Raw genomic sequence first — 22,347 nt, 5'->3', positions numbered from 1 at the left:
CAGATAAAAACATGCATCATTTGCAACATGCATGACACATATATGCATGCAACAATTTTAAGCAACAGATGTAGCCAAGCCACACCTGCCAAAAGGAAAGACAAAAAAGGAAAAAATGTTTACCTTATGCTTCCGGGCTGCCATTTCAGCCCAGAAGCTTTCCATTTCAGTTTAGTCCTGCAGGGATATCATTGGCATGGTCTGATAATTTAGAAACTCCTCACCCAGAAGGTCATGCTCCTCTGGCCAATGGTATGGGAGGAGATGGGGAAACCTATTTATGAAAGTAGAGTTACAAGTTGTTACGTTTTAGGTATATAGTCATCAACCAGCAGCAGTTCATACACATCTTTGAGGAGAAGCCACATAAGAATATCTCATGTGCAGTTTAGGAGTGAACACACCTCATCATAAAACACAGGGTATTTTAGCTAAGATGATAGACAATAATTAGAGAAAAAAAACTAACCTTTCAACAAAGTACAGGACATCTTCGATGTCACTTTCAGCCCTCTGCCGTACATCTACAAATTGTGCGTGCTTGATCAGTGGCTCTTCCAGTGGCAGCTTCTTAAGTGCATAGTCCACAGCACTTGTCAGGAAACACAACACAGCTTCATGGAATGAATCCACCTGCTGTGGTGTGATGTCACCCTCGTCGAGTAATCTGTTAAATTTAGCCCTGTTTGTGAACCCAATGTTCAACTTTCTTCCTGTCACAGATACAGCATATCGGTATAAGGTACAAGGCTAAATATCACAGTGTTTGATCATAATAATAGTCAAATACTAACCTGGTAAATGGTTTGCCTTTTCTTCAAAGGCAATTTCACAAGGCTCCTCATGGCACTGCAGAGCTGCTGGAACCATAAACTTGGAACATAGCTTGCGTACGAATTTCACCATCTATAACAGACATTTACAAAAATAGTAGGTGAAACCTGTTTTAGAGGATCCCTGCAGATATCAGCAAGAAACACAGAATGGAAAAAAACAGCAAAATCCAATCCCACCTCATCATGTAACAAAATATTGATGACTGCTCTCTCTGAAGCAGCAAGTTGAAAGAAGTGAAAGTTGGTACGGTGGCTTGGAAGAACAGCAGGTACACTTCTGTCATGGGGTCAGTGAATGTCTGCACAAGTCTCTTGAACCTGGCCTGATTTTCATCTTGAATCAATAAATAAATAACACAAAACAAGAGGTTGTCATTAATACAAGTATGTGACTAACAATCCATGTAGTTGCTGCATAATGAAATAGAAAATTGATGACCATACTAGCAGATTTGTAGTAGCTGGCCAGAGGTTCATACAGCCTCAGGATCCTGGTCACACAACGTTCAAGGCTTAGCCAACGGACCGAGATATGCAGGAGGACCTCCATGTACTCCGCTTCATGGAGCTCACAAAACTCTGTTTTAGACATTAAATCCATATCATATATTTTCTACAGCTCAGCATTTCAGTATTACACTTAATAGTATCAAACATGCATACCTGTCAGGTATCCTTTCCGATTTGTGCTACCCTTGAACCAGTAACCGATGTCCACTACCATATCCTCCAAATCAAAACCGGACACCTGCAATGCATAAATCAATCATAACACATTCAGTCAATGCACATAATTAGGATACAAATAAAAAGTTACATGTAAAGATAAATCAGGCCTTAACTCACTTTAAAAAGCCTTTAAAAAATCCCACTCCTGCAGCTTTGGCGGTGTTATGTGCCACATGACAAGGACAACCATGAATATAGGTGTTGGGATGCTTCTGGAGCACCCTAGAGGCAATGGAATTACGTGGTCCAATGTTCACAGCTGCATTGTAAACAGAGACCAATGCAGTTCTCCCAAGGGATGCCATGCTCCTCTATGGTGGAGGTCATTTTGGTGAAGATCTCACTTGCTGTCCCACAGCTCGTCCCACTTGTTGTGCACATATTTAAAAACTGGTGGACAACTTTGCTGCCCATGAAGACCCGGACAGTAAGTAGGTTCATCTTTTCCACTCCTATAATGACAAGTTAGAATCATACAGATGTTCATGTTATTAGATGTTTAAAAATACACAAAGCACATGTTTTGCAGAGGAGAAAAATCTCAAATAGTTTGTGAAATACCAGTGTCATTCGACCCATCCGTAACAAGGGTATACAGGGCTTTTTTTCATCTCCTTCACAAGCTCCTGTGTGAAATATGGCGCGAGTGCTTCATTGGTAATGCAGGATGACTTAGTCCTGGCACACCTGTACTCCTGCGCTGTCTTCGAATCTCCGAAACATTCTTTTAGGAGAGGCCCCAGGTGGTCCGCAAAGGCTAGGGGGACGTTGTGAACTACCAACCCAGCTGTCATTTTGACCTCAGCCCTTCTTGTCTGTAAGAAATTAAAAATTATTAATCCTCCCAAAAGACCATAGTTTATTTAAAATAGACGCCTGCGATAATAGGGCACAGGTAAAAAACACATTCAGCAACTAAGATCTCAAATTAAGAAAACTGGACTGTACTACACTGAAATACAAACCACAAATTAGTCAAAACTATCAACCATGACTTTACCGTGATCAACTAGAACACAAAACTCTTGACTGAACCTTGACAGAATTATTACACATATCATACTTAACCTCTTGTGCAGACATACCCCCAACAGATGGAACGGCCATTGCATATTGGGATATTGTGGCTGTGGACTGGAGAGCTCGTTGCTTATCTTGGTGGCCTTTGCATTTTATATGGCGCACTACATCTGTCACACCCTGGTGGCAACATGAGTTTTCAATACGGCAGACTGCACACCAGTAGTGCGTGTTGAGGCTCCCTCTGGTAATAAATGGCCACGAAGAGGTCCACTCATTTTTGAAAATGGATTTATATGTTGCTGCTCCAGCCAGAGCACGACTCTTCTGGCCCTGCTGTTGGATTGGGGGGGGTCTCTTCTGTCTGTCCCTCTGTGCCTTCTTCCATCTGCCCTGTTGGTTGTTCTATTTGTCCTGTCTGTTGCTCCTCTGCATGTGCGTCAATCTGTCCTGTCTGTTGCTCCTCTGCATGTGCGTCAATCTGTCCTGTCTGTTGCTCCTCTGCTTGTTTGTCAGTCTGTCCTGTCTCCTGCTCTCTCTGTCCTTTGTGTTGCTCCTCTGTCTGTTGTCCTGTCGTTTCTATCAATCGTTCTGGCTGTTCTGTCAGTGTGTTTGTCTGTCTTTTCTCACTTGGCTGGTTCTTTAAATAAAATAAAAGGTTTCGCTTTTGTCCTGGCAAAGGTCTCTTACGGGACATCTTTGAAACCTTAAACAATTCAAATGGTCATGTTGGTTTAATAACTCTACTCTCAGTTACAAAAAGATACCTACTTCTATTGCACACATTTCCTGTATTTATGTTAAATTCTTTGGAATACATCTTACCTGTTCGAAATCAGCTGAGTTTACATTCACCACACTAAATCATGTTCACACGCACAAACAAATAATTTCTTTCAATATTTAAAGTTTAAGAGAGTGAGTATTCAATTAGACATTTCATTGTTACATACCTAGTCTCAGCTCAGCTTCTTATCAGACTTCTTGAGGTAGTGACCGTTTCTTCTCCGGTTGACTTTCGCGGCAATGGTATCTCTTCTTCTGTTGCTAACTTCGGGGTGCAGCACATACGGTTCAGTGGCGCTCATCAGCCCCATCTACCGTCGGGGAGTTTGAAAAAAGGAACGAACGAGTCAAGGCCGATTTTTTTTGCGTGAGAAATTGGATGTGTGGCGTGAGTGCGTGTGAAAACAGGCAAAAACGTGTGTCACACGGCGAAAGCGTGAGAGTTGGCAGCTCTGTTTCAAAACGTTAACAGAGCGTTGGGTTTGTAGTTCCCAGGAATAAGGCAGAATGCCACATCGGGTTCTCAAGAGCATGTACAGGTCTAAAAAGGGCCCTAAAATAGCCACTTACATCATGATTTTGTAAAAAATAGTTTGTGATACAAATGTAAAAACACTGTCAAACATGCTTCCTCCCAATTACGTTTCTATGTGAGAACTGCCAGAAAAATCTGAGATACCAAAAATATATTTCTGCCTATGCTGACGTGGAATCGTCCATAAAAATTTCACAAAATCCATGAACCTTGCCATTTCCCCACCTCTCCTCTCTTTGACGTGGTTCCAAAGGATTGGTGGACCACTGCGGCATCTTAAACTGCTGTGTGTCTGGTGGGAGAATCTGTTGACTGTCCAGACTGATCACTGTACTGCGGTCAATGGAGACGCTGCTGCAGTGTGGGGTCTGGTTGAGATACAAACAACATATCAACATAGTTAGCTGACCATTGTAATCATCAACATTTTGGTGCGTTGGCTGTGTGCACCATGTCTACCAGTATCCTAGTTAAGCATAAACCAAGTAGTTAGCTAGAGTAGCGATCCCAACAGCAAAAGACATGATCAAGAAACGAACTCGACTTGTTGAGAAGCACATTCGCTGACACGTACATTCATATAATGCTCTCTCGTGGGCCTGTGGAGGTTTTCACCGTGGAACATGGGGTGGCGGGCAGAAGGGCCCTCCATAGCAGGGACCGGGTGGAGGTAACAGTACATGGCGGGGTAGGTGGACAAACAGAGCAGGGCTCCGGTGTTCTTCCGGATTGAGAAAACCACGAAACATTGTCGCTGTCAAATGACCATGGCAATTCAATTAATGATAACTATCAATCTTATCAGGGATACGACCAAATGTCTAACAAATAATTTACTGAGCTAACGTTAGGTGCCACGACCGTGTCAGAGTTTCTAAACAGAGGCGCAGCATCGCGAGACTTCCGGGAACGTTTGCAAAAACAGACCAAACCTGGGTTTGAGAAGTCAGTGAGTGAAACATTCTTCCTTAGTTGTTAATTTTCTCGAAATCTAAAGGCACAAACTAGATTCGAGCCAATGTCTTAGGTAGTTGAACATGTTATTACTCCAACCTCGTGAAAGTGACACGTTTTCATTTTCGTCAAAAACAACTTTATATCGAAGCCTGCATTTCAAAATAAAAGCCCCCCCCTGGACCTAGGATTAGCAATAGCATTACACGTTAAACTATACTAATTGATTACATTATCAATAATTCATTGATATGAGGTGCTAAATTGGGTCCACTTGTTTTCAAATTAAGTGTACAAAACTGGTGGTCACAACTAAAGCTGAAATACGACCAAAAGCTGAAGTATGACCAAATAAACAAATAAGATTTTATTGCTCACCACTCATTCATTCACACATCCAAAAGTTTTTCTTACATCCAAGTATGTACACAATTTTGTCTATAAGCAGCATTAGGTGTTGTCTTTCATATAAGTAACAGAGGAGATACCAGTCAAAACTATTTGCAACAGCAAAAAACTTCAGGGACTCCAGCTTCTTTTTACCCCATTCCTAGTTATAACAAGCTAGCGTAAACAAAGTGCAAAACCAAAAAAGCACTGCTTTCTTTTCAAGTATTTATCAAATTCAATAAAACTAAGGATGGTCTATAATACTTCCACAATTGTCAGCTTACAATATGTAGATATGATACATACAGTGCTGTGAAAAAGTATTTTCCCCCTTTCTGATTTTCTCTATTGTTGCTACTTAATGTTATCAGATCTTCAACCAAAACCTAATTAAATAAATGGAACCTGAGTTTACAAAAAAAATACATTTTTTAATTTATTTAATTAACAAAATTATGTAACACCAAATTCCCCTGTGTGAAAAAGTAATTGCCCCCTTACACTCAATAAGTGGTTGTGCCACCTTTAGCTGCAATGACTGCAAACAAATGCTTCCTGTAGTTTTTGATCAGTCTCTCACGTCGCTGTGGAGGAATTTTGGCCCACTCTTGCATGCAGAACTGCTTTAACTAAGCGACATTTGTGGGTTTTCAAGCATGAACTGCTCGTTTCAAGTCCTGCCACAACATCTCAATTGGTATTAGGTCTGGACTTTGACTAGGCCATTCCAAAACTTCAAATGTGTTGCTTTTTAACCATTTTCATGTAGACTTGATTGTGTGTTTTGGATCATTGTCTTGCTGCATGACCCAGCTGCTCTTCAGCTTCCGCTCACAGACGAATGGCCTGACATTCTCCTGTAGAATTCTCTGATACAGAGCAGAATTCATGGTTCCTTCTATTAAGGCAAGTCGTCCAGGTCCTGAGCAGCAAAGCATCCCCAAAACATCACACGACCACTACCATGCTTGACCGTTGGTATAAGGTTCTTACTGTGGAATGCAGTGTTTGGTTTTTGCCAGGCATAATGGGACCCATATTGTCCAAAAAGTTATACTTTTGACCCATCTGTCCATAAAACATTCTTCCAAGAGTCTTGATGATCATCCAGGTGCTTCCAGGTGATTTTTGGCAAACTTGAGTCAACATTTTGGACGAGATGAGTTCCATTATGTCTGGTGAAAACCAAACACTGCATTCGAATGTAAGAACCTCATACCAACGGTCAAGCATGGTGGTGGTAGTGTGATGGTTTGGGGATGCTTTGCTGCCTCAGGACCTGGATGATTTGCCTTAATAGAAGGAACAATGAATCAGAGAATTCTACAGGAGAATATCAGGCCATCCGTCTATGAGCTGAAGTGCAGCTGGGTCATGCAGCAAGACAATGATCCAAAACACACAATCAAGTCTACATGAAAATAATAAGCAACACATTTTAAGTTTTGTAATGGCCTAGTCAAAGTCCAGACCTAATCCCAACTAAGATGTTGTGGCAGGACTTGAAACAAGCAGTTCATGCTCGAAAGCCCACAAATGTCGCTGAGATAAAGCAGTTCTGCATGCAAGAGTGGGCCAAAATCCCTCCACAGCGACGTGAGAGACTGATCAAGTCATTGTAGCTAAAGGTGGCACAACCAGTTATTGAGTAAGGGGGCAATTACTTTTTCACACAGGGGAATTGGGTTACAAAACTTTGTTAATAAATAAAATAACTGTCCATTTTATTTATTTATTTGTAACCTCAGGTTCCCTTGATCTAATATTAGGTTTTGGTTGAAGATCCGATAACATTCAGTATCAAAAATAGAGAAAATCAGAAAGGGGGCAAATATTTTTTTTTACAGCACTTTCAAATGATCTCCAAGATAAGGCTTGATAATTAGTGTAACAATGGCAACCATTGGCTTTAGATAGTGAAACACAGCATAAACACAAAAGCACTCACGTATGTAAAAGAACACATGGGAACAGTCATTTGTAACATAGCCATGGGATTCTGAAAAAGTCTGGTTTGTATGAGCTCTCATGTCATGCATGACTGGGACCTTCTCTTCAGTTGGAGACTGGTCACTCCACATTTCTTATTTTGTTCAGGGAAGAAATTATAATAACCATGCTGTATATTCATATTCACATTTAGAAAATAAGGCGTTTTCACTTCATTCACATCGGAAAATAGTCTTGCATGACCTCTGCTTCAGTGGCCTGCACTGTTTTCAACTAGTGTAGTTTCTGCTCCCCTGGCTAAAGCCTGCTTGATTGTACTGCTGGCCACCCTGCTGGAAGAACTGTTCAAACTGTCCTCCTTGGTTAAAATTATGACCCCCTCGCCCTCCCCAGCCTCCCCCCTGTCCTCTTCCCCTACCATCACCTCTTCCTCTATCACCTCTTCCCCTACGACCCCCTCCACCACCCCTGTCCTGGTGGCGACCACCATCTTGATCGTGGTTGTCGTGTTGGTAACCACCTCCTCGGCCTTGATGCCCTCCTGCAGGGTAACCAGGGCCCTGAAAGCCCCCTTGATAGTTTTCAGCCCCGTAACCTCCTCTCCCCCCACCCCCTTCCTGGTAATGGCCCTGGTAACCACCACCTCTTCCTCCGTCCGACCAGCCTCCCTGCACTTTTCCCCCTCTGGCGCCCCCTCCTCCACCCCTCCCGCCCCTTTCATAACCCCCTCCTCCACGCTCGTAACCCCCTCGGCCCCCCTGAGAGTGCTGGTCGTAGCCCCCCCTGACGCCTCCTCGTCCACCTCCCTGAGGGCCATCCTGCCTCTTCTGCCAGGTGGGCATCTCTGGTGGGGGCGCCTCGATCTCGGTGGGTCGCCCACCTCTGTCTGGCACGCGTCCCATCAGAACCTGCTCAACATGAAACAAAAAAAGAAGACCAATCGTTCATGTTCATCAAGAGAATGTGTACAAGCCAAGGGGTGTTTTCTGACATAAGGTCTATCTACAAGAAACTCATGGACAATTTGGACACAGATATAAAATAGGAATACATTTTTTAAAAGTTAGTCAAAATTATCAAAGTTACAACAGATTGCCATAGATTTTCTGTTAATTACCAAAATTAGTGAAGATTCTGGTAACTTTGGTAAATTACCAGTAGCTTTGCATTTGCAACCCTATTTCTGACAGCACAGCCAAAGTAGCCTAAATAATGTTCATATTTTTTTGACATGAAGTATGAAAAAACTATGTGACAGCAGCACGCAAGGTGACAATGAGATAAAGGTTAACAGTTAGCAAGTGCTAAGTACAAATCTGCTCCCTACCTTGTTAATGGCACAAGCAGTGCGCTCCCTCATCCTGCCACTACTTGTGCGCATAATCTTGGAGAGGTCCTCTCGTGCAGCAAAGAGGTGAGCCACAGAGACTTTGCTCTTTGTGGCTAGGGTTGAACGCAGAGGTGGGTATACATTGGCCAGCTTTTCAGCATGTTTCTGTGTAACAATAGAAGTACATCATTCTTTACAGTACTCAATTGTTTACATCAAAAACATTTTTTGTGAATGCTGTAAATGAATAACAAACTACAACCACAACCAGTTATACTTTGAATAATTGTAACAATCTTCCCAGTACAGAGGTCTCACCTTAGCTTTGTCCGACCAACCAAAGGACTGAACGGTCACGTCAAGACGTTTCAACAACATCTTCCTTCGGACTTCATACTCATTCACAAGTGCTTGATTGATGGCTTCAATTTTGTCCTGTAAAAGAGATCATATGTACAATGTACAGTATAGTATGCCGCTTAAGAATGTTTGTTGTTGTAACTAAACACATATTCAACCAAAAATATTTTAGTTTGAAGTGGGAAATGTATTCCGCTATGCACATCTTTATTGTTTTTAAGAGTCATACAAAGTGAACTGGTCCAAGTGCCTTCTTCATCAGAGGACCCCCAACATGAGTTAATGGCACTTTGGTTAGAGCTTCTTTCAGCTGAGGAAAAAAGGAAAGACATTAATGTTGGGGAAAAACAGACCTTAGCTAAAGTGGAGCTGCATCCAACAAAAAGACACAGACCTATCATGAAATCAAAAAAGCATTCTGCCATAGCCTGGTGTGACATGGACTGACCTTCTTCTCGATCCCACTGAAGAACTGGAACATGGTGATGTTGGCTGGGGGTTTGGACATGCCCAGGGACACACAGATCCCCTTCAGCTCCATAAAGACAACACTGCCCCTGGCCTCCTGGGCTGCCTTCTGAGGCTTGTTGACCTGGATCATCCTTGAGGCCTCCAGCTCCGAGATCAGAAAGTCTGAGAGAGAGAACATATCATTCAAGAGGCAATCATCATACAGTCTTAATATGAATTTGTTAAATGATAGGGGAACTGACAACACAGAGAGAAGCTGTTCACATACTGATGAGCAGTAGGCAATTTGTCTTGTTGAGGAGCCTCTGGGTAACATCTCCTGTGATGAGGACCTTGTAAGGACATGCCAGCTCAGAAAGAAGACCACTCATCTCCAGCTGGAACTCCTCTGCCTCACTGGGACCTGGGTGGGGTAGATGGAGAGTTCGTGCAAGAACTCAGGGAACTACAACTACATTTTTAAATTAAGTTTACAAACACTGAGATGGGTTAAGATGAAAACCGACTCACAGTTGGTGGCATGGACATTCTCCTCCAGGTGACAGTAGAGCTTGAGCTCTGAGACGATCCAGGCACACAGCTTGGTAAACTCTGGTGCTGGTGCTCCCCCGCTCACCGCAGCCTCCAGTGCTCCATCATCCAACAGAGGGCCTTGGTACCTGAGAAAACATTGACAGTAACCTCATAAGACTTTCACTAAAAACCTATACTTACCAGTTTATCTAGCTAGTCATTAACAAAAGAAGCTGCGTGTGTGCTTCAATTGACAAGGTCCCCTTACTGGACTGATTTGACTGTGAATAGCAACCAGACATGAGATAAGTGGGACCTTCTGGCATATCTACTATATTCCAGCTTCAGTGTATATTCATAAAACTGAGGCGGTGCCAGCCCTCTGATTGTGCCCGCTGAATCGCAACATCAAACGGTTGGCATGATAGGGTATACATTCAGCCAAAATAGATATGTCGTGACGCTGTCACCACTTATACAGTGCATTCGGAAAGTATTCAGACCCCTTGACTTTTCCACAGTTCGTTACGTTACAGCCTTATTCTAAAATTGATTACATTTTTTAAAATCCTCATCAATCTATACACAATACCACATAATGACAAAGCGAAAACAGGTTTTTAGAAATTTTTGCAAATGTAAAAAACTGAAATACCTTATTTACATAAGTATTCTATAGTATTGCTATGAGACTCGAAATTGAGCTTAGGTGCATCCTGTTTCCATTGATCATCCTTGAGATGTTTCTACAACTTGGAGTCCATCTGTGGTAAATTCAATTGATTGGACATGATTTGGAAAGGCACACACCTGTCTATATAAGGTCCCACAGTTGACAGTGCATGTCAGAGCAAAAATTGAAGAAGTTTGGAAGCACCAAGAATCTTCCTTGAGATGGCCGCCCGGCCAAACTGAGCAATCGGGGGAGAAGGGCCTTGGTCAGGGAGGTGACCAAGAACCCGATGGTCACTCTGACAGAGCTCTGGAGTTCCTCTGTGGAGATAGGAGAACCTTCCAGAAGGACAATGGGAGAACCTTCCAGAAGGACAACCATCTCTGCAGCACTCCACCAATCAGGCCTTTATGGTAGAGTGGCCAGACGGAAGCCACTCCTCAGTAAAAGGTACATGACAGCCGCTTGGAGTTTGCCAAAAGGCACCTAAAGGTCTTTCAGACGATGAGAAACAAGATTCTCTGGTCTGATGAAACCAAGATTGAACTCTTTGGCCTGAATGCCAAGCGTCACGTCTGCAGGAAACCTGCCACCATCCCTACGGTGAAGCATGATGGTGGCAGCATCATGCTGTGGGGATGTTTTTCAGCGGCAGGGACTGGTAGACTTGTCAGGATTGAGGGAAAGATGAACGGAGCAAAGTACAGCGAGATCCTTGATGAAAACCTGCTCAGGACCTCAAACTGGGGCGAAGGTTCACCTTCCAACAGGACAACGACCCTCAGCACGCAGCCAAGACAACGCATGAGTGTCTTCGGGACAAGTCTCTGAATGTCCTTGAGTGGCCCAGCCAGAGCCCGGACTTGAACCCGATCGAACATCTCTGGAGAGACCTGGAAATAGCTGTGCAGCGACGCTCCCCATCCTACCTGACAGAGCTTGAGAAGATCTGCAGAGAAAAATGGGAGAAACTCCCCAAATACAGGAGTGCCAAGCATACCGAAGATGACTCGAGGCTCTAATCGCTGTCAAAGGTGCTTCAAAGTACTGAGTAAAAGGTCTGAATACTTATGTAAATGTAATATCAGTTGGGGTTTTTTATACATTTGCACATTTTTATTTTTTTACCTTTATTTAAACTAGGCAAGTCAGTTAGGAACAAATTCTTATTTACAATGACGGCCTACACCGGCCAAACCCGGACGACGCTGGGCCAATTGTGCGCCGCCCTATGGGACTCCCAATCACGGTCGGTTGTAATACAGCCTGGAATCAAACAAGGGGGTCTGTAGTGACGCCTCAAGCACTGAGATGCAGTGCCTTAGACCACTGCGCCACTCGGGAGCTTTTTGCTTTTTTGATTTGTCATTATGGGGTATTTTGTGTAGATTGATGACGGGGATAAAAAAAAAAGAATAAGGCTGTAACGAATAAGGCTGTAACGTAACAAAATGAAGAAAAAGTCAAGGGGTCTGAATACTTTCCGAATGCACTGTATATCCATAAAAATTATGCCAGCTGATTCATGATTTCGACTGGCTGAGAAACGCTGCTTGACTGTCACGTCCCGACACGTTCATTACTATGGGACAGCTGGAGATCGAATTTGAATATTGAACCAATGTTGCAAATGTCGGCGAGACAGAGATCAAGGTTTATACAAATCTTCACTGTTGAAAACTAAATGTTAGTCTAAAAGAAACGTGAGATAATGTCTAGATGCTTTTTATAGTGTTGATCAAATTCATAAATTGCCTGGCTGGGCTGATGAGACCGTGGATTGCGCAGTCAGATGGAACAGAATAAATAGTCATTTTAACGTCATAGATGAAAAATGTATGCACTCACTAATTGTAAGTCGCTCTGGATAAGAGTGTCTGCTAAATGACTAAAATGTAAAAATGTAGATTTAGCCGGTGGTAATTTGTGGAATAGACACCGGCTGGAATGCGGTTTTAACCAATCAGCATTCATGATTAGAACCACCCGTTGTGTAATTGTATTCACACTGCCCTTGCCTTTGAATGAGGACTGAACTATTTTGCCAGTTCACTTCACCTATTTTGTGGTCAGAGTGCTCTTTGCATTCACATTGCTATGTTATATATAACTTTTTCCAACATTCTCTCAATGCACTCTGGGTTTTTACAAAGTGCAGGACAAGCCATTCCATCAGATTGTGTTGGGGAGTAGTAAACTACATGTAGTGTAACTAGTAATTTAACTACATTTTACAGTAACTGTTTTCCCCCCATGTAGTGGTGTAGCTAACTACTGGAACTACTCACTACTTTTTTTTGCAAAAAAAAAGATAAATGGGATAAGTTGGCAGGAATTTCCTTTCTTTTTTTGGTGGCAGACCAGTCTAAATCTCAAATGAAACAGTTTGTGTTTAATAGGCTAAAATACTCATTCTGTTAACATCTGACTCCAGAGTGATTTGTTCTTGCAATTTGTAGTCTATGACATTTCAGATTTAGATAATACTTTTTCACATAGTAGTTTGGATGTAGTTGACTATTTCGTTAAGTAACTTTAGTTAAGTAAACTATATTTTTCTTAAGGATAGCGTTAGTGTAGCTTAACTTCTTCCAGTGTGAAGTAATTGGTAGCTTGGTAAACTATATTTTCAGAGTAGCTTCCCCAACACTGGTTATCGGACAGCTAGATAGACTTACTTACATTTTGGAAGCTAATAGATTGCATTTAGTTAAAAGATAAGGCATAATAATTACAATCAGAAGATAATATTAACATGTAAATATTATTGGTAATAGAATAACTAGCAGAAGAATACTGCAGATTAAATAAGGATTGATTTTGTGGTTAGTGCTATCCGGGATCCTTGGGACTTCCCTACCCTAAATCCTAACCTTAACCCCTACCCGAATCTTAACCATTTTAAATGGCTACTTCAATGGGGTAACATCAGAGTTTGGACGTCCCAAGGATCCCTGATAGCAAGGGCCTTGATTTTGTATCCTATGTTGTGATTCTCACCAAATATGTCGTCTTCTTACACTTTTCAAACCACACAATCGAATAAACCGCTTATGAAGCTCTTTTAGCCTCTAGATCACATATAGCAAACAAATAATCGAAACATTGTGTCAGTACAAAACGTCACACATACAGTGGGGAAAAAAAGTATTTAGTCAGCCACCAATTGTGCAAGTTCTCCCACTTAAAAAGATGAGAGAGGCCTGTCATTTTCATCATAGGTACACGTCAACTATGACAGACAAATTGAGAAAAAAAATTCCGGAAAATTACATTGTAGGATTTTTAATGAATTTATTTGCAAATTATGGTGGAAAATAAGTATTTGGTCACCTACAAACAAGCAAGATTCCTGGCTCTCACAGACTTGTAACGTCTTCTTTAAGAGGCTCCTCTGTCCTCCACTCGTTACCTGTATTAATGGCACCTGTTTGAACTTGTTATCAGTATAAAAAGACACCTGCCCACAACCTCAAACAGTCACACTCCAAACTCCACTATGGCCAAGACCAAAGAGCTGTCAAAGGACACCAGAAACAAAATTCTAGACCTGCACCAGGCTGGGAAGATTGAATCTGCAATAGGTAAGCAGCTTGGTTTGAAGAAATCAACTGTGGGAGCAATTATTAGGAAATGGAAGACATACAAGACCACTGATAATCTCCCTCGATCTGGGGCTCCACGCAAGATCTCACCCCGTGGGGTCAAAATGATCACAAGAACGGTGAGCAAAAATCCCAGAACCACACGGGGGGACCTAGTGAATGACCTGCAGAGAGCTGGGACCAAAGTAACAAAGCCTACCATCAGTAACGCACTACGCAGTGCCAGACGTGTCCCCCTGCTTAAGCCAGTACATGTCCAGGCCCGTCTGAAGTTTGCTAGAGTGCATTTGGATGATCCAGAAGAGGATTGGGAGAATGTCATATGGTCAGATGAAACCAAAATAGAACTTTTTGGTAAAAACTCAACTTCGTCATGTTTGGAGGACAAAGAATGCTGAGTTGCATCCAAAGAACACCATACCTACTGTGAAGCATGGGGGTGGAAACATCATGCTTTGGGGCTGTTTTTTCTGCAAAGGGACCAGGACGACTGATCCGTGTAAAGGAAAGAATGAATGGGGCCATGTATCGTGAGATTTTGAGTGAAAACCTCCTTCCATCAGCAAGGGCATTGAACATGAAACGTGGCTGGGTCTTTCAGCATGACAATGATCCCAAACACACCGCCCGGCAACGAAGGAGTGGCTTCGTAAGAAGCATTTCAAGGTCCTGGAGTGGCCTAGCCAGTCTCCAGATCTCAACCCCATAGAAAATCTTTGGAGGGAGTTGAAAGTCTGTGTTGCCCAGCGACAGCCCCAAAACATCACTGCTCTAGAGGAGATCTGCATGGAGGAATGGGCCAAAATACCAGCAACAGTGTGTGAAAACCTTGTGAAGACTTACAGAAAATGTTTGACCTGTGTCATTGCCAACAAAGGGTATATACCAAAGTATTGAAAAACTTTTGTTATTGACCAAATACTTATTTTCCACCATAATTTACAAATAAATTCATTAAAAATCCTACAATGTGATTTTCTGGATTTTTTTTCTTCATTTTGTCTGTCATAGTTGACGTGTACATATGATGAAAATTACAGGCCTCTCTCATCTTTTTAAGTGGGAGAACTTGCACAATTGGTGGCTGACTAAATACTTTTTTCCCCCACTGTATTTGTGCATTGCTGTGCATCTTTGACAACCGCTAATCAATATCCAAAAACAGCACACATTTTTTCCACGAACCTGCACATTATCATCTCTCTTTTGTGGCACCAATGTGAGGGGTTATGGCAGGGAAAACGGTGTTGCAGTAGTCTAGTGCAGGGTGTCCCAAACTCGGTCTTGGGCCGCTCTTGGCACTACACAGCTGATTCAAATAACCAACTCATCATTACATTTTAGTCATTTAGCAGACACTCTTATCCAGAGCGACTTACAGTTAGTGAGTGCATACATTTTCATACTGGCCCCCCGTGGGAAACTAACCCACAACCCTGGCGTTGCAAGCGCCATGCTCTACCAACTGAGCTACAGGGGATTACATCTAGTTCTGATTATTTTAATCAGTTGTGTAGTGTTAGGCAGTGTTTGACTTGAACTGAAATAGGTGCCGGTACTCATTTTGGGTGCCAGTAATGTTTACATTTAGATGCAGGAGCTCCAGAATACTTTTGAGATACTATTCTTTAAGCGGTGCAGGAGCTCAAGCAGTAGAACATTTGAGGGTATTCAGCTCCGGTGAGCTCCTGCCCAAGTCAAGCACTGGTGCTAGGGCAAAACCCAAAGTGTGAAGGGTGCAGGACTGTGTTTGGGAAACCCTGGTCTAGTATGTAGTGTGGGAATAATAACAAGCGAACCTGGGTAATGTTTGTGTTCACATTGCGCAAAAAAAAAAAAGGAACGGACCATGGAATTCAAGCGAACCGAACTCAGACCACCTCTTAAGATGGTCTCAGTTCGGTTCACTTCGGTGGCTCTTTTGAGGGGTCTGAGTTCCTTTGGAGTATTCAAACTGCACAAAAAATTAAGTGAGCAGCACTGAGTTCACAAATTGTCTGAAAGGGACCAAGTGTGAAAACACCCTTAATGTAACCATGATTGAGTTCCGACCCCAGTGCAGCTCTGTGTAAACTAGCGTAACGGTAGGATCGTTATCTTATGACAATTTACTGCTCAGCCAAATGTCTCTGGTTGACAGCCGTACGATGACAGGCAGTCAACTTAACAGCGAAGTTAGCTGGCTAGCGAAAACATAATCAGATAGACTAAATAAAGACTATTCTCATCGAAAAAATTGTTAAACCTACCCCAGATCTTCCATTGAGTCACGAATATTTGTTTCCATTTCAGTGATTAATCTTTAATTGATTAAACCACAACAACAAGCTGAAATTTCACTGAAGTACAACACTTGTGCTGGGTTGGCATGCTAGGGTCCTAACCTGACCTCTTACCAGCGATAGGGCTGGCCGATACAATGCCTGTGCAGATTGCCTCATCGAGTAGGATTTACATTTTCAAGTATTAGTGACATGTGCAATAATCATTTGACGTACACCGAATAAAAATTACAGCCGAATAAATTTCCCATACAGGTACAAAATATATATTTGGATCCTGGAGACAGGGTGCCAGGCTGCCAGCATAGATATAAAAACATGGACCATGCAACCTACAGATACAGTCATTGAAAGAGATAGAGAAAGCTGTCCTCTGCCATTTGTGTTATAACTCTAGTTATAAATGGTCGTATCGGCCCAGACAAGGTCTCTCCAGCCAGTACTGCGCTGACCAGCTCCACTGTTTTCACGGACATAGGCCTATTCAACCAGTCACTAGAATAATGCACTGTTCCTGCCTGTTAAAAATCTTGCATCATTGTTCCAGTCCCGAAAAAACAAAAGGTGTCCTTCCTGAACGACTACAGACCTGTAGCGCTCACCATAAAGCGCCTGGTACTGTCACATCTCAAAACCATCACTGACGCCTCCCTCGACCCACTCCAGTTTGCCTACAGAGCTAACAGGTCTGTAGATGACGCTGTCAACATGGGCCTACACTACATCAAACACCTCGATAACCCAAAGACATATGCAAGGATATTGTTTGTGGACTTTAGCTCTGCGTTCAATACCATCATCCCAGAACTCTCAGGATCAAGGAATGAATCTAGTACTGAAAGCATAAGCTACAGGTAGCTAGCACTGCAGTGCATAAAATGTGGTGTGTAGTTTACTCAAAGAGAGAGAAAGACAATAGTTGTACAGTTTTAAACAAATACATGTCTTAAAAAATGAAGGAGAAGCAGCAGAGAGAGAGATGCAGCTAGCTAATTTAGACTACTTAAACACCCGGATCAAACAGAGAGGAATGTTATTTATGTTAGCTAGTTGGCTAAGGCTATCCAACACTGGAACTCTTCCAAGGTAAGCTTTCGGTTGTATTAATTTATTGCCACTGGAGCTTGCTGTACACTGTACTGCGTGATTGTAGCGGGTTTACTAACGCGTTAGATCTAGTAGCTATGTTGACTATGACGTTAGCTAATATGGTGACAATAATGTAGGCTGTGTGTAGCGGTTAGCGGTTATGGTATGAGGGTTTGGCTTAGAAAGGTTTTTTCGCCTGGTCACAGACAGCTATTGTGTTGTGCACTGAAGTTCACAAGCGAAGGGAAAAGGTGAGAGGAGGAGAGCGCGTAGATGCGAGAAGGAATTATACAATGAGCAAAGTGATGATGCTGTTTGCATGTTGCTGCTATGAAAGTGAACTGTGTGTGTGCGGGTGATCAGGGGTGTATTAATTCCGCCGATTCTCTTGAAAAATGTTTCTTAAACGGAAGCAAACAGAACCAAACGAGGATAAGCCTACCTGAATTTGTACAATATAAACTCTCGTTTGCAACTCTTTGGACTAATGATTACAGCCTAGATCAGCTAGATGTAGGCAAGAGTGTGCAAGGAGGTTTTGAATGTGTGTCTGTCACCTTGATTACTCCAATTTGTCTCTCGACCTGTGCACCTAAGTTATAAACTTTCATTCGTCGGCTAGGTTGTAGCAACCTCATGATGGGTATAGGGAACATTAGAGTATCATGTAGTAGCCTAAACCTATCTATGTTACATTGAAGTTGGTGAATGGAATATGATATGCTCTAATAGAAATAAGGCCATGCTCATAAAAATTAAAAGATTGTCCTCCCTAATCTTAAACGGCACCGACCGCCATTGCTGAACGTGTCCAACTCCATCTGTCAGTGGATCACTGACTTCCTGTCCAACATGACACACGTGAACGCCAAGGTAACCTGTCTAAATGACTACCGCCCCGTAGCACTCACATCTGTAGCCATGAAATGCTTTGAAAGGCTGGTCACGGCTCACATCAACACCATCATCCCAGAAACCCTGGACCCACTCCAATTCGCATACCGCCCAAACAGATCCACAGATGATGCAATCTCTATCGCACTCCACACCTTTCCCACCTGGACAAAAGGAACACCTACATGAGAATGCTTGTTTATACACTGCAGCTCAGCGTTCAACACCATAGTGGCCCTCCAAGCTCATCACTAAGGTTAGGTCTCTGGGACTGAACACCTCCCTCTGCAACTGGATCCTGGACTTCCTGAGGGGGCCGCCCCCCAGGTGGTGAGGGTAGGCAACAACACATCCGCCACTCTGACCCTCAACACGGGGGCCCCTCAGGGGTGTGTGCTTAGGTCCGTCCTGTACTCCCTGTTCACCCACGACTGTGTGGCCGCGCACGACTCCAACACCATCATCAAGTTTGCAGATGACACGATGGTGGTGGGCCTGATCACCAATGACGATGAGACAGCCTATAGGGAGGAGGTCAGAGACCTGGCAATGTGGTGCCAGGACAACAACCTCACCCTCAACGTGGGCAAGACAAAGGAGCTTATCATGGACTACAGGAAATGGAGGGCTGAACACGCCCCCATTCACATCGACAGGGCTGTAGTGGAGCGGGTTGAGAGCTTTAAGTTCCTCGATGTCCACATCGCTAAGGACCTATCATGGTCCAAACACAACAACACAGTCGTGAAGAGGGATCGACAATGCCTCTTCCCCCTCAGGAGGCTGAAAGGATTTGGCATGGGCCCTCAGATCCTCAAAAAGTTCAACAGCTGCACCATCGAGAGCATCTTGATTGACTGCATCACCGCTTGGTATGGCAACTGCTCGGCATCCGACTGCAAGGCACTACAGAGGGTAGTGCGTGGGGTCGAACTCCCTGCCATCCAGGACCTCTATACCAGGCGGTGTCAGAGGAAGGCCCTCAAAGACTCCAGTCACCCAAGTCATAGACTGTTCTCTCTGCTACCACACGGCAAACAGTACCAGAGTGCTAAGTCTGGGACCAAAAGGCTCCTGAACAGCTTCTACCCCCAAGCCATAAGACTGCTAAATATACTGAACAAAAATATAAACGCAACATGCAACAATTTCTAAGATTTGACTGAGTTACAGTTCATATGAGGAAATCAGTCAATTGAAATAAATGCATTAGGCCCTAATCTATGGATTTCACATGACTGGGAATACAATATGCATCTGTTGGTCACAGATACCTTTAAAAAAATTGCCTCACAATGGGCCTCAGGAACTCGTCACGGTATTTCTATGCATTCAAATTGCCATCGATAAAATGCAATTGTGTTGGTTGTCCGTAGTTTATGCCTGCCCATACGATAACCCCACTGCCACCATGGGGCACTCTGTTCACAACATTGACATCAGCAAACCGCTCGCCCACACGACGCGATACACGTGGTCTGCGGTTGTGAGGCGGTTTGGACGTACTGCCAAATTCTCTAAAATGACATTGGGGGCAGTTTATGGTAGAGAAATGAACATTCAATTCTCTGGCAACAGCTCTGGTGGACATTCCTGCAGTCAGCATGCCAATTGCACACTCCCTCAAAACTTGAGACATCTGTGGCATTGTGTTGTGTGACATAATTGCATATTTTAGAGTGGCCTTTTATTGTCCCCAGCACAAGGTGCACCTGTGTAATGATCATGCTGTTTAATCAACTTCTTGATATACCACACCTGTCAGGTGGATGGATTATCTTGGTAAAGGGGAAATGCTCACTAACAGGGATGTAAACACATTTGTGGCCACAATTTGAGAGAAATAAGCTTTCTGTGCGTATGGAACATTTCTGGGATCTTTTATTTCAGCTCATGAAACATGGGACCAACACTTTACATGTTGCGTTTATATTTTTGTTCAGTGTAGTTAACCAAATAGCTACCCGGACTATCTGCAGTAACCCTTTTTACACTAACTCGTTTTGACTCTATGCGCACACACTGGACTCTACCCACACACTCATACATACTTACACTGACACTTCAACACATACACACACACACTCACACATATCACTTACACACAGGCATACATTTGCCACATACACACTTACACACTCATGACATACACTGCTGCTATGCTCTATTATCTATCCTGTTGCCTAGTCACTTTACCCCTACCTACAGTGCATTCGGAAAGTATTCAGACCCCTTGAATTTTTTCCACATTTTGTTATGTTACAGCCTTATTCTAAAATCAATTCAATCGTTTTTCCCCCCTCATTAATCTACACACAATACCCCATAATGACAAAGCAAAAACAGGTTTTTAGAAATGTTTGCTAATTTATAATTTTTTAAAAACAGAAATACCTTATTTACATAAGTATTCAGACCTGCTATGAGACTCGAAATTGAGGTCAGGGGTATTCTGTTTCCATTGATCATCCTTGAGATGTTTATACAACTTGATTGGAGTCCACCTGTGGTCAATTAAATTGATTGGACATTATTTGAAAAGGCACACACCTGTCTATATATGGTCCCACAGTTGACAGTGCATGTCAGAGGAAAAATCAAGCCATGAGGTCGAAGGAATTGTCCGTAGAGCTCCGAGACAGGATTGTGTCGAGGCACAGATCTGGGGAAGGGTAGCAAAACATTTCTGTAGCATTGAAGGTCCCCAAGAACACAGTGGCCTCCATCATTCTTAAATGGAAGAAGTTTGGAACCACCAAGACTCTTCCTAGAGCTGGCCGCTCGGCCAAACTGAGCAATCGGGGGAGAAGGGCCTTGGTCAGGGAGGTGACCAAGAACCCGATGGTCACTCTGACAAAGCTCCAGAGTTCCTCTGTAGAGATGGGAGAACCTTCCAGAAGGACAACCATCTGCAGCCTCCACCAATCAGGCCTTTATGGTAGAGTGGCTATACGGAAGCCACTCCTCAGTAAAAGGCACATGACAGCCCGCTTGGAGTTTGCCAAAAGGCACCTAAAGGACTCTCAGACAGGATTCTCTGGTCTGATGAAAACAAGATTGAACTCTTGGCCTGAATGCCAAGCGTCACGTCTGGAGGAAACCTGGGACCATCCGAAGTACAGAGAGATCCTTGATGAAAACCTGTTCCAGAGCATTCAGGACCTCAGACTGGGGCGAAGGTTCACCTTCCAACAGGACAATGACACTAAGCACACAGCCAAGACAGCGCAGGAGTGGCTTCGGGACAAGTCTCTGAATGTCCTTGAGTGGCCCAGCCAGAGCCCAGACTTGAACCCCGATCTAACATCTCTGGAGAGACCTGAAAATAGCTGTGCAGCGACGCTCTCCATCCAACCTGACAGAGCTTGAGTGGATCTGCAGAGAAGAATGGGAGAAACTCAGGTGTGCCAAGCTCGTAGCGTCATACCCAAGAAGACTCAAGGCTATAATCGCTGCCAAAGGTGCTTCAACAAAGTACTGAGTAAAGGGTCTGAATACTTATGTAAATGTGATATTTCGGTTTTTATTTTGAATACATTTGCAAAAAAATCTAAAAACCTGTTTTTGCTTTGTCGTTATGGGGTATTGTGTGTAGATTGATGAGGGGAAAAAACGATTTAATCAATTTTAGAATAAGGCTGTAACGTAAAAGAAAGGGGGAAAAGTCAAGGGTATCTGAATACTTTCCGAATGCACTGTATATGTACATATCTACCTAAATTTCCTTGTACACCTGCACATCGACTCGGTACTGGTACCGAGCTGTCATTGCTCATTGTGTTCCTATTTGTTTTCTATTATTATTTATCATTTAAAAAAAGTATTCTGCATTGTTGGGAAGGGCCTGTAAGTAAGCATTTCACTGTTAGTCTACACCTGTTGTTTACGAAGCATGTGACAATTAAAATTTTATTTTATTTGTGAAGCTAG

At 43.1% G+C, this 22,347-nt stretch overlaps 1 protein-coding gene and 2 long non-coding RNA genes across 5 annotated transcripts; all 3 read right to left on the bottom strand.

Annotated features, from left to right (window-relative positions):
* Positions 1-542: 542 nt before the first annotated feature.
* Positions 543-1,030, bottom strand: LOC123492350. The gene is made up of 3 exons (XR_006661711.1): positions 1,014-1,030; positions 795-906; positions 543-713 (listed from the first exon to the last, which is right to left on the bottom strand). It is a non-coding gene; the product is annotated as an uncharacterized LOC123492350 (long non-coding RNA).
* Positions 1,031-1,034: 4 nt separating this feature from the next.
* Positions 1,035-4,772, bottom strand: LOC121582944. Of its 2 annotated transcripts, XR_006661710.1 has the most exons (8): positions 4,481-4,772; positions 4,132-4,274; positions 3,539-3,682; positions 2,127-3,291; positions 1,683-2,017; positions 1,500-1,584; positions 1,281-1,415; positions 1,035-1,170 (listed from the first exon to the last, which is right to left on the bottom strand). It is a non-coding gene; the product is annotated as an uncharacterized LOC121582944 (long non-coding RNA). The 2 variants fall into 2 exon arrangements; XR_006661709.1 differs by having other exon boundaries at positions 2,127-2,380; positions 3,539-4,274.
* A 2,253-nt stretch (positions 4,773-7,025) lies between these two features.
* Positions 7,026-16,532, bottom strand: LOC121582936 (protein FAM98A-like). 2 transcript variants are annotated; one of them, XM_045224637.1, is made up of 9 exons: positions 16,402-16,505; positions 15,338-15,461; positions 9,872-10,020; positions 9,630-9,764; positions 9,339-9,523; positions 9,120-9,200; positions 8,849-8,965; positions 8,528-8,695; positions 7,026-8,108 (listed from the first exon to the last, which is right to left on the bottom strand). In XM_045224637.1, the coding sequence occupies exons 2-9, from the start codon at positions 15,349-15,351 to the stop codon at positions 7,470-7,472; spliced, it is 1,488 nt and encodes a 495-aa protein (XP_045080572.1). In that variant the 5' UTR covers positions 15,352-15,461; positions 16,402-16,505; the 3' UTR covers positions 7,026-7,469. The 2 variants fall into 2 exon arrangements, with proteins under 2 accessions (XP_045080572.1, XP_041755047.2); XM_041899113.2 differs by lacking the exon at positions 15,338-15,461 and having other exon boundaries at positions 16,402-16,532.
* Between the last annotated feature and the right edge of the window lie 5,815 nt (positions 16,533-22,347).

The sequence above is a fragment of the Coregonus clupeaformis genome, chromosome 1 (assembly GCF_020615455.1).
Source record: "Coregonus clupeaformis isolate EN_2021a chromosome 1, ASM2061545v1, whole genome shotgun sequence".
Lineage (NCBI taxonomy): Eukaryota > Metazoa > Chordata > Actinopteri > Salmoniformes > Salmonidae > Coregonus > Coregonus clupeaformis.
Note: the sequence above shows the minus strand (reverse complement) of the source record. Positions and strands in the feature narration are given on the sequence as shown.